Raw genomic sequence first — 15,123 nt, 5'->3', positions numbered from 1 at the left:
TTCCGATTTCGGCCGAAGGCAGATACGTTCCAGAGTGCTCTGTTCTAATCAGAGCCTCAGGCGCCGCAACTGCCTCTGGGAACCTTACCATGGGTCCCAGGCCGCACGTTTTGTAATTCTCTGTCTGGGAAATTATCTATCTATCTATCAAATCTATCTATTTATCTATCAAATCTATCTATCGTATCTATCAAATCTATCTATTGCATCTATTGATCTATCTATCTATCTATCTAATCTATGTATCTATCTATCTATCAAATCTATCTATCTCGTGCCGGACTGTTATCTGACAGCCACTTGTGTTTCGGCCAAATGTCCGTCGGCCAAATGTCCGTCAGCCAAGTGTCCGTCGGCCAAGTGTCCGTCGGCTAAAAGTCCGGCCACGGCCTGGAGTGGTGTCAAGCACAACGCCTCAACGTTCAGTCTTTAGATTGTAAAGTGTGTGAGGTTTTGTAGTTATGTACTTAGTGCATGTTTTGAAAATCACATAATTTGATAAACATGAGACCCTTAATGTATTTCAAGACTCCAAGTATACAATTTACTGAATATTATATTTTTCAAACTATATTATTCACTTGTATGTTTCATTACCATTTTGCTTTGCCTTTGTAGAAATATATGGGTATAATCTGTTCTTTTACATACAGTTGTTCTGGATAAATATAGGTTTTATCTGTGCTTTTCTCTGATTGGTGCTTAATTTGTAATTTCACATCGCACACGGTTCTCAGTAAGGAAACACTTTTTGTAACATTACACTTTATGCATTATGGTTTGCACTTTATAAAGTAGCGCATGATTGTAGAATTTGTGCTAAATCTTCAAGGAATTCAATTATTTTTTTAAATAAACTCTCTGAAGAACGAATGTACATTAATACTTTGTTTTCATACTGGTTTGCCTTTCCTACTTTTTTTCTTTTAGGTTAGTCAATTTTTTGGAAGGAAGAGCGGAGAATATACATAGAGGCGTTCATCACTATACTGGGGTAAAATAAACTTTATTATTATTTTCCAAATTTTCGGTAAAACTTACTGAATAAATATACTCTGTTTTGTTAAAAAGCTGTTAAACAAATTGGGGGTTGATTAAAGATCTGCACATTTGGACATTTTCATTGTTTATCAACAGCATTGTTTTCATTGTCATTTTCTTGAAAAATATTCCTGTACTTTACATACTAGTATGTTTTACTGATTACAATCTAAATTCTTTACACATTTACATGGCCATCATTCACTTATCAAATTCCACAGCTAAAAGCACTTTACAAACCCTGTGACAACACTTTTCCACATGTTACTGAGTAACCTAAAATGTTTTTTAATGTAACATTGTTTTTGTGCAAGGACACTGACATTTCCTACACCATATTAGATGATTAGGAAGGAACATCACAAAACAGATGCAAAGCTACCTGCTCCATCAATTCAGGTTCAAAATGTACTTTTACACAAAAGAAAATGTAGTCAAATCGATAACACAACAAAAACACATGTCTACTATACCCATAGTAGGCCAGATGAGAGACATTGTGGCAGTGTTGGAATCTTACTCTCCACCTCCTGCTCCTTATCAGTACCTATTCCATTTCCATCTCTCTCCTTTTCTTCCTGTGAAGTCCACTGCATTTGGCTGTCATTTATCGCCCCCCCATGACCACCCTCCCAATTCCTTGACAACTTTTCTTCCTGGCTTCCTTACTTTCTCTCTACAAATACACCTACTCTCATTCTGGGTGACTTCAACATCCCCATTGACAACCCATCTGCCCCTGCTGCCTCTAAACTTCTCTCACTCACTAACTCCTTCGGCCTCTCAAAATTCACCCTATTTCCTACCCACCGCGATGGACACTCTATTGATCTGGTATTCTCCTATCTCTGCTCTCTCTCTGATGTTGCCTGTCACCCATTCCCCACCATCTGCTCACATTTAATCTTAATATACAGCCTAAACCTACTTCTCTCCCCCGCACCTGTAGAAATCTGCACACTGTGGACCCTCCCCAACTCCCAAACCTTCAAATACACCTCCTCCACACTTACACTATATCATGCCCTGACCTTGCTACAACCCACTATAACAATACTCTCTCCTCTGCACTTGACACTCTCGCTCCTCCCCAACTTTGCAAAGCCCAATGTCGTCAGCTCCAGCCCTAGCACTCCCAGCAAACACGCCACCTACAAAAATGCTCCCGCACTGCTGAATGTGCCTGGAGGAAATCCCGCTCTGAACCTGATTTCATGCACTATAAGTTCATTCTTCTTTACTCTTACACCTCTGCCCTTCACTTTGCTAAGCAAACCTACTCTTCTCTTACATCAACTCATTCCTCAAACCCTAAAATACTCTTCTCCATTTTCAACTCTCTCCTCTATCCACCTGCACCACCCCCCTCATCTGCATTCAGTGCTCAAGACCTGGCTGACTACATTTTCAATAAAACAATTACCATCCGAAGAAACATCCCAAAACAAGCCTGCAATCTCCCAACCTCGCTCCCAGTCACCCCCTCTGCCACACTCTGCCACTCTCTGCACCCTCCTCCCAACCACTAAGAGTGAAGTGGGTTCCCTATGGGCTTCCTCAAACCTTACTACCTGCCCACTTGACCCTATTCCTTCACATTTAATACCTTCTCTGTCTCCCACCCTCAATCCAGCTCTTACTCACATAGTCAACCTATCCCTTTCTACCAGCTCATTCCCTGCCTCCTTCAAACATGCAAAGGTCAACCCTTCCTCTACCCCTTAACCAAACTTCACAGAAGCACTAAGTCATTAGATCAGCAACAGCTCGCTAGCTCTCTCGAACCGCTCCTCTCTTCCATCACCTTCTTTTCCTGCCCTGGCCAATCTATTTGCCACTATAACTTCACCCTTACATCTGTCATTAACACCCTGGCCCCTCCTACCATAGCTGAGAAACCACACTCTCATTCTCATCCTTGGCATACTCCTCTGACACAGTACCTACGCAGATGTTCCCATACTGCTGAGCGACACTGGAGGAAATCTCGGAGTTCAGTTGACTTTCTTCACTGCAAGTTCATCCTGAACTCCTACTATTCTACCCTTAATCTTTATAAGCAACAATACTTCTCTAATCTCACCTCTACTCTTTCCTCTAACCCAAAACGTCCGTTTTCAACGTTCAATACTCTTCTCCGCCCACCCCCACCTCCTAATACAACTTCTCTCTCAGCTCAAGATTTTGCCAGCCACTTCAATAACAAAATTGACTCCATCAGAAATGAAATCACCTCTCAACTTACTACTCATCTCCCACCCCCTCAAAAGCTCACAATCATTCAAAACCCAAATACCTTTAAATTTAGCTCTTTTGCCTCTGTTACCGAGGAAGACGTTTCTGCCCTTATACTGTTCTCCCACCTCACTACCTGTCCCCTCGACAGTATCCCCTCACAGCTACTCCCCTCCCTCTCTTCTACCCTCACCCCCATACTCACATTTTCAACCTCTCCCTCAGCACTGGTATATTTCCATCATCTCTAAAACATGCACTGGTCACACCTATCCTCAAAAAACCTTCCCTCGATCCAACCTCCCCATCCAACTACCATCCTATTTCCCTACTCCATATTGCCTCAAAGCGCCTTGAAAAGCTAGTATATGCACGTCTATCACATTGCCTTACACTATACTCTTTTCTTGACCCACTGCAATCTGGATTTCGTCCCCATCACTCCACAGAGACAGCAATTGTCAAGGTTACCAGTGACCTACTTACAGCAAAATCCAAAGGCCACTTCTCTCTGCTTATCCTCCTTGATCTGTCTGCAGCCTTTGACACTGTTGACCACCCTCTTTTGCTCCAAACCCTCCAATCCTTTGGCATCTGCGACAAAGCTCTCTTGTGGTTCTCTTCCTATCTATCTAACCGTACCTTTTAGTGTAGCCTTCTCTGGAGCATCCTCTGCCCCGTTACCACTTTCTGTTGGGGTACCTCAAGGCTCTGTCCTCGGTCCCCTTCTCTTTTCAATCTATACGTCATCATTAGGTTCCTTAATAAAGTCCCATGGCTTTCAATATCATTTGTATGCCGATGACACCCAAATCTACCTCTCTGCACCAGACCTACCTCCTTCCTTACTAACCCGTGTCACCAACTCTCTTTCTCATATATCATCTTGGATGTCCTCTCACTACCTTAAGCTAAATCTCTCCAAAACTGAACTCCTTATTTTTCCTCCTTCTTCCAAAATCTCCCCCCCCCCCAATTTTCTATAACTGCTAATAATACCCCTACCCCGCATGCCCAATGTCTTGGGGTGACACTTTACTCGGACCTTTCCATCACTCCTCACATTCAGTCCTTGGCTAAAGCCTGTCGCATCCACCTTAAAAACATCTCTAAAATTAGACATTTTCTTACACAAGACACAACTAAGATTTTAATCCACTTTCTCATCCTTTCCTGTCTCGACTACTGCAACTCCACCCTCTCTGGTCTACCTAGCTGCCGCCTAGCTCCTTTACAATCCATAATCAATGCCTCTTCCAGGCTCATCTTCCTTACATGTCGCTCTTCATCTGCTGCACCTCTCTGCCAATCCCTTCACTGGCTTCCTCTTGGCTCCAGGATTAAACACAAAATCCTCACACTTACATATAAGGCCCTCAACTGCACTGCTCCCCACTAAATTTCAGACCTTGTCTCCAGATACTCTCCCTCCCATCCCCTTCGCTCACCTCCTCTCGTTACTTCCTCACATTCCCATTTACAGGACTTCTCCAGACTTGCCCCCATCCTATGGAACTCCCTGCCTCGCTCCACAAGACTCTCTCTTAATTTTAACAGCTTCAAGTGCTCCCTAAAGACTCTACTATTCAGGGATGCATACAACCAACACTAACCTTTCCTAACGCCATCACTTTCCCCTTAAACCCCTTAGAATGTAAGCCTATAAGCCCAGCTGTTTGTAGATCGCCTTTATAAGAACCGACTACAAAAGTGTAACTCTTGGCAGGGCCCTCTACCCATTTGATCCCTATAAATGTTATTCTGTATACCAACTATGTTCATAGCGCTGCGGAATCTGTTGGCACTCTACAAAATTTTGACCCCCTGCAATCAGGCTTCCGCCCCGAACACTCAATTGAGACTGCCCTCACCAAGGTTACTAACGATCTCCTTTCTGCTAAAAACAAAGGCAACTACTCTATACTCATCTTACTTGACCTCTCTGCTGCCTTTGACACTGTTGACCATCCCCTTCCCCTACGGACTCCCAGCGCTTTTGGGCTCTGTGACACTGCCCTCTCCTGGATTCACTCCTATCTCTCTAACAGATCCTTCTCCGTCTCTTTTGCTGGTTGCATCTCTCTATTACCTCTGTCTATTGAAGTACCTCAAGGCTCTGTCCTGGGTCTTCTACTCTTCTCTATTTACACTTCTTCACTGGGTAAACTTATTAATGCTCTGGCTTCAGCTATCACCTCTATGCTGATGATATCCAGATCTACCTATCCACCCCTGCACTCTCTCCTTCTGCAAACTCTCACATCAGCGACTGCTTATCTGGCATTTCCTCCTGGATGGCCTCTCACCACTTAAAAATAAACATGTCCAAAACCGAACTACTTCTAATCCCCACCCCCCAACTCCATTTTCTAATTTTTCTATCACTGTTGGCGGCACCACTATCTCCCCTTCACCCCAAGTCTGTTGCCTTGGAGACACAAGAGACACAATTGACTCAAAGCTGTCCTTCATTCCCCACATCCAATTGCTCTCTTCATCCTGACGCAACCACCTATGTAATATCTCCACAATTTGTCCGTTTCTGAGCGCTGAAACTACTAAACAGCTAATCCACTCCCTGGTAATTTCCCGACTTGACTACTGTAATAACCTACTAACTGGCCTCCCTTTCTGCCGCTTCTCTCCCCTTCAATCCATCCTAAATGCATCTACCAGGCTAATCCACCTCTCTCGACGCTCTATTTCTGCTGCACCTCTCTGTGAGTCCCTTCACTGGCTCCCCATTCACAGCAGAGTTAAATTCAAAATTCTTACCCTGACCTACAAAGCCCTCACCAATGCTGCCCAACCCTACCTGTCCTCACTCATCAACAAATATACTCCTGCCTGCCCCCTAAGATCCAACAATGACCTGCTCCTTGCGTCCTCTACCATCACCTCCTCTCATGCTAGACTACAGGACTTCTCTCGTGCGGCACCAACCCTCTGGAATGCACTTCCTCGAGTTGTTAGACTTTCCCCTAACCTCTCTTTCTTTAAACGTTCCCTAAAGACCTTTTTGTTCAGGGAAGCTTATCACCCGACTCAGTAACAAATGAATTTCACTTACCTAACAGTTGCTCTTATCTATCTCCTCACTAATATCATTCTCACCTTTGCAGTCCCCACCACCTGTTTCCCATCCTCCTACCCATCTAGATTGTAAGTTCCCATGGGAACAGGGCCCTCGATTCCCCCTTTATTTGTAAAAGTTTGTCTTTTATTGTATTGTTTCTCTGTTTTACTCTTATCTTTGTACCCATGAGCAACGCTGCGGAATCTGTTGGTGCTTTATAAATAAAGAAAAATAATAATAATAAAACAATGCCCTTGTTCAAATCCCTTAAAAAGATATACTTACATATTAATGGTTTTGTAGCACAGCAGTTTAACTATACACATGCCACCTATTGATATTACTAAACAGTTTTAAGGGGAAGTCACTAAACATGTAAAATTGCCACTTTTATTCTTTGGATTGTGAATTCAGAAGATGAGCAATGCAGATAATAATTTGGTGTTTTCGGTAAGGTAACAATTCTGAGTCAAAAACAAGCAATAGTCTTTCATCAGCCCCATAGTCCATAAACACACAAAGGAGCTGCATGTGTATGTAGACTCTAATCACCAGCCTTGTTCAGCTCAGAGTCTTGGTTTCCAGTTAATGGGGATGCAAAAATCGATCCATAAAAGTGAAAATGTGAGAAAACAAGCAAAGAGTTGAAAATAAAAGTAAATGTATGACTACTAGATATGTTTCACTAGTAAATTAAAGGGATAGTAAACACCTTGAGATTTTTATATAAAATATTTATTCATGCATAATGAAACAACTTTGCAATGTGTTTTCATTGTTTATTTCTCTTGTTAAGTGTATTCAGTCCACGGGTCATCCATTACTTATGGGATATATTCCCTTCCCAACAGGAAGTTGCAAGAGGATCACCCAAGCAGAGCTGCTATATAGCTCCTCCCCTCACATGTCATACCCAGTCATTCTCTTGCAACACTCAACTAGATAGGAGGTCGTGAGAGGACTGTGGTGTTTTATACTTAGTTTATTTCTTCAATCAAAAGTTTGTTATTTTAAATGGCACCGGAGTGTGCTGTTTTTTCTCAGGCAGTATTTGGAAGAAGAATCTGCCTGCGTTTTCTATGATCTTAGCAGAAGTAACTAAGATCCACTGGCTGTTCTCGCACATTCTGAGGAGTGGGGTAACTTCAGAAAGGGAATAGAGTGCTGGGTCTCCTGCAAATAAGGTATGTGCAGTAAATTATTTTTCTAAGGAATGGAATTGACTAAGAAAATACTGCTGATACCGATGTAATGTAAGTAAAGCCTTTAATACACTGAAAGCGACTGGTATCAGGCTGATTAAAATATATACAGTAAAGTAATTTTCTAAGGAATGGAATTTGACTAAGAAAATGCTATTAATACTGAAGTGATGTAATAAGCCTTAAATGCAAAGGATTGGTATCAGGCTTATCAATAGAGATACATACTCTTTAAAAAAGGATGTTTAAAACGTTTGCTGGCATGTTTAATCATTTTGTGAGGTACATTGGTGATAAAACTTATTGGGGCATAAATTTTTCCACATGGCTGACTTGTTTTTCTGCATAGAAACAGTTAACTGAAACTCCCAATGTTGTAATAATGAGTGGGAGGGGCCTATTTTAGCGCTTTTTTGCGCAGTAAAAATTCAGTCTCAGTCTTCCTGCTTCTTCCTGCATGACCCAGGACGTCTCTAGAGAGCTCAGGGGACTTCAAAAGTCATTTTGAGGGAGGTAATCAGTCACAGCAGACCTGTGTGTGTTTGACTGTGTTAAAAAACGTTTTTTTCTCTATTATATCCGTTTTGGGTATTAAGGGGTTAATCATCCATTTGCAAGTGGGTGCAATGCTCTGCTAACTTAATACATTTACTGTGAAATTTTGGTTGCTATAACTGATTTGGTTCATTATTTCAACTGTGACAGTTTTTTTGTGCTTCTTAAAGGCACAGTAGCGTTTTTCTATATTGCTTGTAAAATTATTTACAGTGTTTTCCAAGTCTGCTAGTCTTATTGCTAGTCTGTTTAAACATGTCTGACACAGATGAATCTGTTTGTTCACTATGTTTGAAGGCCAGTGTGGAGCCCCATAGAAATATGTGTACTAAATGTATTGATTTCACTTTAAATAATAAAGGTCAGTCTTTATCTATAAAGGAATTATCACCAGACAACGAGGGGGAAGTTATGCCGACTAACTGTCCTCACGTGTCCGTACCTTCGCCTCCCGCTCAGGAGGCGCGTGATATTGTGGCGCCAAGTACTTCAGGGACTCCCATACAAATCACTTTACAAGACATGGCTACTATTATGAATAATACCCTGACAGAAGTATTATCTAAATTGCCAGAATTAAGAGGCAAGCGCGATTGCTCTGGGATAAGAACAGAGCGCGCTGGTGCTATGAGAGCCATGTCCGATACTGCGTCACAGTTTGCAGAACATGAGGACGGAGAGCTTCATTCTGTGGGTGACGGATCTGATCCAGGGAAACCGGATTCAGAGATCTCTAATTTTAAATTTAAGCTTGAGAACCTCCGTGTATTGCTAGGGGAGGTTTTAGCGGCTCTGTTTGACTGTAACACAGTTGCAATTCCAGAGAAGTTATGTAGGCTGGATAGATACTATGCAGTACCGGTGTGTACTGACGTTTTTCCTATACCTAAAAGGCTTACAGAAATTATTAGCAAGGAGTGGGATAGACCTGGTGTGCCCTTTTCCCCACCTCCTATATTTAGGAAAATGTTTCCAATAGACGCCACTACACGGGACTTATGGTAGACGGTCCCTAAGGTGGAGCGAGCAGTTTCTACTTTAGCTAAGCGTACCACTATCCCGGTGGAGGATAGCTGTGCTTTTTCGGATCCAATGGATAAAAAATTAGAAGGTTACCTTAAGAAAATGTTTGTTCAACAAGGTTTTATCTTACAGCCCCTTGCATGCATTGCGCCTGTCACTGCTGCTGCGGCATTCTGGTTTGAGTCTCTAGAAGAGGCCATTCACTCAGCTCCATTGGATGAAATTATAGACAAGCTTAAAGCTCTTAAGCTAGCTAATGCATTTGTTTCTGATGCCATTGTACATTTAACTAAACTAACGGCTAAGAACTCCGGATTCGCCATCCAGGCGCGCAGAGCGCTATGGCTTAAATCCTGGTCAGCTGACGTGACTTCTAAATCTAAATTGCTTAATATTCCTTTCAAGGGGCAAACCTTATTCGGGCCCGGCTTGAAAGAAATTATCGCTGACATTACGGGAGGTAAGGGTCATACTCTTCCTCAGGACAGGGCCAAATCGAAGGCCAAACAGTCTAATTTTCGTGCCTTTCGAAACTTCAAGGCAGGAGCAACGTCAACTTCCTCCGCCCCAAAACAGGAAGGAACTGTTGCTCGGGACAGACAGGCCTGGAAAACTAACCAGTCCTGGAACAAGGGCAAGCAGGCCAGAAAACCTGCTACTGCCCCTAAGACAGCATGAAGGGATGGCCCCCTATCCGGAAACGGATCTAGTAGGGGGCAGACTTTCTCTCTTCGCCCAGGCGTGGGCAAGAGATGTCCAGGATCCCTGGGCGTTGGAGATCATATCTCAGGGATATCTTCTGGACTTCAAGGCTTCTCCTCCTCAAGGGAGATTTCATCTTTCAAGGTTATCAGAAAACCAGATAAAGAAAGAGGCATTCCTACGCTGCGTACAAGACCTCCTAGTAACGGGGTGATCCACCCAGTTCCGCGGACGGAACAAGGACAGGGATTTTATTCAAATCTGTTTGTGGTTCCCAAGAAAGAGGGTACCTTCAGACCAATTTTGGACCTAAAGATCTTAAACAAATTCCTAAGAGTTCCATCATTCAAAATGGAAACTATTCAGACTATCCTACCCATGATCCAAGAGGGTCAGTACATGACCACAGTGGATTTAAAGGATGCCTACCTTCACATACCGATTCACAAAGATCATCATCGGTTCCTAAGATTTGCCTTTCTAGACAGGCATTACCAATTTGTAGCTCTCCCCTTCGGGTTGGCTACGGCCCCGAGAATCTTTACAAAGGTGCTGGGCTCTCTCCTGGCGGTGGCTCCGTATCTAGACGACATCCTGTTACAGGCATCAAGCTTTCAAATTGCCAAGTCTCATACAGAGATAGTTCTGGCATTTCTGAGGTCGCACGGGTGGAAGGTGAACGTGGAAAAGAGTTCTCTATCACCACTCATAAGAGTCTACTTCATGGGGACTCTGATAGATTCTGTAGAAATGAAAATTTACCTGACGGAGGCCAGGTTATCAAAACTTCTAAATGCTTGCCGTGTCCTTCATTCCATTCCACGCCCGTCAGTGGCTCAGTGCATGGAAGTAATCGGCTTAATGGTAGCGGCAATGGACATAGTGCCATTCGCGCGCCTGCATCTCAGACCGCTGCAATTGTGCATGCTAGGTCAGTGGAATGGGGATTACTCAGATTTGTCCCCCCTACTAAATCTGGATCAAGAGACCAGAGATTCTCTTCTCTGGTGGCAATCTCGGGTCCACCTGTCCAAGGGCATGACCTTTCGCAGACCAGATTGGACGATTGTAACAACAGATGCCAGCCTTCTAGCAGTCTGGAATTCCCTGAAGGCTCAGGGATCGTGGACTCAGGAGGAGAAACTCCTCCCAATAAATATTCTGGAGTTAAGGGCAATAGTCAATGCTCTTCTAGCTTGGCCTCAGTTAGCAACACTGAGGTTCATCAGATTTCAGTCGGACAACATCACGACTGTGGCTTATATCAACCATCAAGGGGAAACCAGGAGCTCCCTGGCGATGTTAGAAGTCTCAAAGATAATTCGCTGGGCAGAGTCTCACTCTTGCCACTTGTCAGCGATCCACATCCCAGGCGTGGAGAACTGGGAGGCGGACTTTCTAAGTCGTCAGACTTTTCATCCGGGGGAGTGGGAACTCCATCCGGAGGTGTTTGCTCAACTGGTCCATCGTTGGGGCAAACCAGAACTGGATCTCATGGCGTCTCGCCAGAACGCCAAACTTCCTTGTTACGGATCCAGGTCCAGGGACCCGGGAGCGACGCTGATAGATGCTCTAGCAGCCCCTTGGTTCTTCAACAGGGCTTATGTGTTTCCACCGTTTCCTCTGCTACCTCGACTGATTGCCAAGATCAAACAGGAGAGAGCATCGGTGATTCTGATAGCGCCTGCATGGCCACGCAGGACCTGGTATGCAGACCTAGTGGACATGTCGTCCTGTCCACCATGGACTCTACCTTTGAGGCAAAACCTTCTAATACAAGGTCCTTTCAATCATCCAAATCTACTTTCTCTGAGACTGACTGCATGGAGATTGAACGCTTGATCCTATCAAAGCGTGGCTTCTCCGAGTCAGTTATTGATACTTTAATACAGGCACGAAAGCCTGTTACCAGGAAAATCTACCATAAGATATGGAGTAAATACCTGTATTGGTGCGAATCCAAGAGTCACTCATGGAGTAAGGTTAGGATTCCTAGGATATTGTCCTTTCTCCAAGAGGGTTTGGAAAAAGGCTTATCAGCTAGTTCTTTAAAGGGACAGATTTCTGCTCTGTCTATTCTTTTGCACAAGCGTCTGGCAGAAGGCTTTTTGTCAGGCTTTGGCTAGGATTAAGCCTGTGTTTAAAACTGTTGCTCCTCCGTGGAGCTTAAACTTGGTTCTTAAAGTTCAAGGGGTTCCGTTTGAACCCCTTCATTCCATTGATATTAAACTTTTATCTTGGAAAGTTCTCTTTTTGATGGCTATTTCCTCGGCTCGAAGAGTCTCGGAGTTATCCGCCTTACATTGTGATTCTCCTTATCTGATTTTCCATTCAGACAAGGTAGTCCTGCGTACTAAACCTGGGTTTTTACCTAAGGTAGTCTCTAACAGGAATATCAATCAGGAGATTGTTGTTCCATCATTATGTCCTTATCCTTCTTCAAAGAAGGAACGACTTTTGCATAATCTGGACGTAGTCCGTGCCCTGAAATTCTATTTACAGTCAACTAAAGATTTTCGTCAAACTTCTTCCCTGTTTGTCGTTTACTCTGGACAGAGGAGAGGTCAAAAAGCTTTGGCAACCTCTCTCTCCTTTTGGCTTCGTAGCATAATACGTTTAGCCTATGAGACTGCTGGACAGCAGCCCCCTGAAAGAATTACAGCTCATTCCACTAGAGCTGTGGCTTCCACCTGGGCCTTTAAGAATGAGGCCTCTGTTGAACAGATTTGCAAGGCTGCGACTTGGTCTTCGCTTCACACCTTTTCAAAATTTTACAAATTTGACACTTTTGCTTCTTCGGAGGCTGTTTTTGGGAGAAAGGTTCTACAGGCAGTGGTTCCTTCCGTTTAAGTTCCTGCCTTGTCCCTCCCATCATCCGTGTACTTAGCTTTGGTATTGGTATCCCATAAGTAATGGATGACCCGTGGACTGAACACACTTAACAAGAGAAAACATAATTTATGCTTACCTGATAAATTTATTTCTCTTGTAGTGTATTCAGTCCACGGCCCGCCCTGTCTTTTTTAAGGCAGATCTAAATTTTAATTAATACTCCAGTCACCACTGCACCCTATGGTTTCTCCTTTCTCGTCTTGTTTCGGTCGAATGACTGGATATGACATGTGAGGGGAGGAGCTATATAGCAGCTCTGCTTGGGTGATCCTCTTGCAACTTCCTGTTGGGAAGGGAATATATCCCATAAGTAATGGATGACCCGTGGACTGAATACACTACAAGAGAAATAAATTTATCAGGTAAGCATAAATTATGTTTCTTTCATGTAATTAGCAAGAGTCCATGAGCTAGTGACGTATGGGATATACATTCCTACCAGGAGGGGCAAAGTTTCCCAAACCTCAAAATGCCTATAAATACACCCCTCACCACACCCACAATTCAGTTTTACAAACTTTGCCTCCTATGGAGGTGGTGAAGTAAGTTTGTGCTAGATTCTACGTTGATATGCGCTCTGCAGCAAGTTGGAGCCCGGTTTTCCTCTCAGCGTGCAGTGAATGTCAGAGGGATGTGAGGAGAGTATTGCCTATTTGAATGCAGTGATCTCCTTCTACGGGGTCTATTTCATAGGTTCTCTGTTATCGGTCGTAGAGATTCATCTCTTACCTCCCTTTTCAGATCGACGATATACTCTTATTTATATACCATTACCTCTGCTGATTCTCGTTTCAGTACTGGTTTGGCTTTCTACAAACATGTAGATGAGTGTCCTGGGGTAAGTAAATCTTATTTTCTGTGACACTCTGAGCTATGGTTGGGCACTTTGTTTATAAAGTTCTAAATATATGTATTCAAACATTTATTTGCCTTGACTCAGAATGTTCAACATTCCTTATTTTCAGACAGTCAGTTTCATATTTGGGATAATGCATTTGAATTAATCATTTTTTCTTACCTTCAAAAATTTGACTCTTTTTTTTCCCTGTGGGCTGTTAGGCTCGCGGGGGCTGAAAATGCTTCATTTTATTGCGTCATTCTTGGCGCGGACTTTTTTGGCGCAAAAAATCTTTTCGTTTCCGGCGTCATACGTGTCGCCGGAAGTTGCGTCATTTTTTGACGTTATTTTGCGCCAAAAATGTCGGCGTTCCGGAAGTGGCGTCATTTTTGGCGCCAAAAGCATTTAGGCGCCAAATAATGTGGGCGTCTTATTTGGCGCTAAAAAAATATGGGCATCGCTTTTGTCTCCACATTATTTAAGTCTCATTTTTCATTGCTTCTGGTTGCTAGAAGCTTGTTCTTTGGCATTTTTTCCCATTCCTGAAACTGTCATTTAAGGAATTTGTTCAATTTTGCTTTATATGTTGTTTTTTCTCTTACATATTGCAAGATGTCTCACGTTGCATCTGAGTCAGAAGATACTTCAGGAAAATCGCTGTCTAGTGCTGGACCTATCAAAGCTAAGTGTATCTGCTGTAAACTTTTGGTAGCTATTCCTCCGGCTGTTGTTTGTATTAATTGTCATGACAAACTTGTTAATGCAGATAATATTTCCTTTAGTAAAGTACCATTGCCTGTTGCAGTTCCTTCAACATCTAAGGTGCAGAATGTTCCTGATAACATAAGAGATTTTGTTTCTGAATCCATCAAGAAGGCTATGTCTGTTATTTCTCCTTCTAGTAAACATAAAAAATCTTTTAAAACTTCTCTCCCTACAGATGAATTTTTAAATGAACATCATCATTCTGATTCTGATGATTCTTCTGGTTCAGAGGATTCTGTCTCAGAGATTGATGCTGATAAATCTTCATATTTATTTAAAATGGAATTTATTCGTTCTTTACTTAAAGAAGTACTAATTGCTTTAGAAATAGAGGATTCTGGTCCTCTTGATACTAATTCTAAACGTTTAGATAAGGTATTTAAATCTCCTGTGGTTATTCCAGAAGTTTTTCCTGTTCCTAATGCTATTTCTGAAGTAATTTCCAAAGAATGGGATAAATTGGGTAATTCATTTACTCCTTCTAAACGTTTTAAGCAATTATATCCTGTGCCGTCTGACAGATTAGAATTTTGGGACAAAATCCCTAGAGTTGATGGGGCTATTTCTACCCTTGCTAAACGTACTACTATTCCTACGTCAGATGGTACTTCGTTTAAGGATCCTTTAGATAGGAAAATTGAATCCTTTCTAAGAAAAGCTTATCTGTGTTCAGGTAATCTTCTTAGACCTGCTATATCATTGGCTGATGTTGCTGCAGCTTCAACTTTTTGGTTGGAAACTTTAGCGCAACAAGTAACAGATCATGATTCTCATAATATTATTATTCTTCTTCA

General features: G+C 42.6%; 1 protein-coding gene across 1 annotated transcript in view; it reads left to right on the top strand.

Annotated features, from left to right (window-relative positions):
- The window catches only part of HTT (huntingtin), a gene marked incomplete in the record, with an annotated part of 1,068,170 nt that overhangs the window by 333,892 nt on the left and 719,155 nt on the right, over positions 1-15,123 (top strand). Inside the window, 1 exon segment of the mRNA XM_053704193.1 lies at positions 931-994. Within this exon segment, the coding sequence (XP_053560168.1) occupies positions 931-994 (64 nt within the window).

This window comes from Bombina bombina, chromosome 2 (assembly GCF_027579735.1).
Source record: "Bombina bombina isolate aBomBom1 chromosome 2, aBomBom1.pri, whole genome shotgun sequence".
Taxonomy (NCBI): Eukaryota; Metazoa; Chordata; class Amphibia; order Anura; family Bombinatoridae; genus Bombina; species Bombina bombina.
The sequence above is the reverse complement of the archived record's forward strand: the minus strand, read 5'-3'. Positions and strand labels throughout refer to the sequence as shown.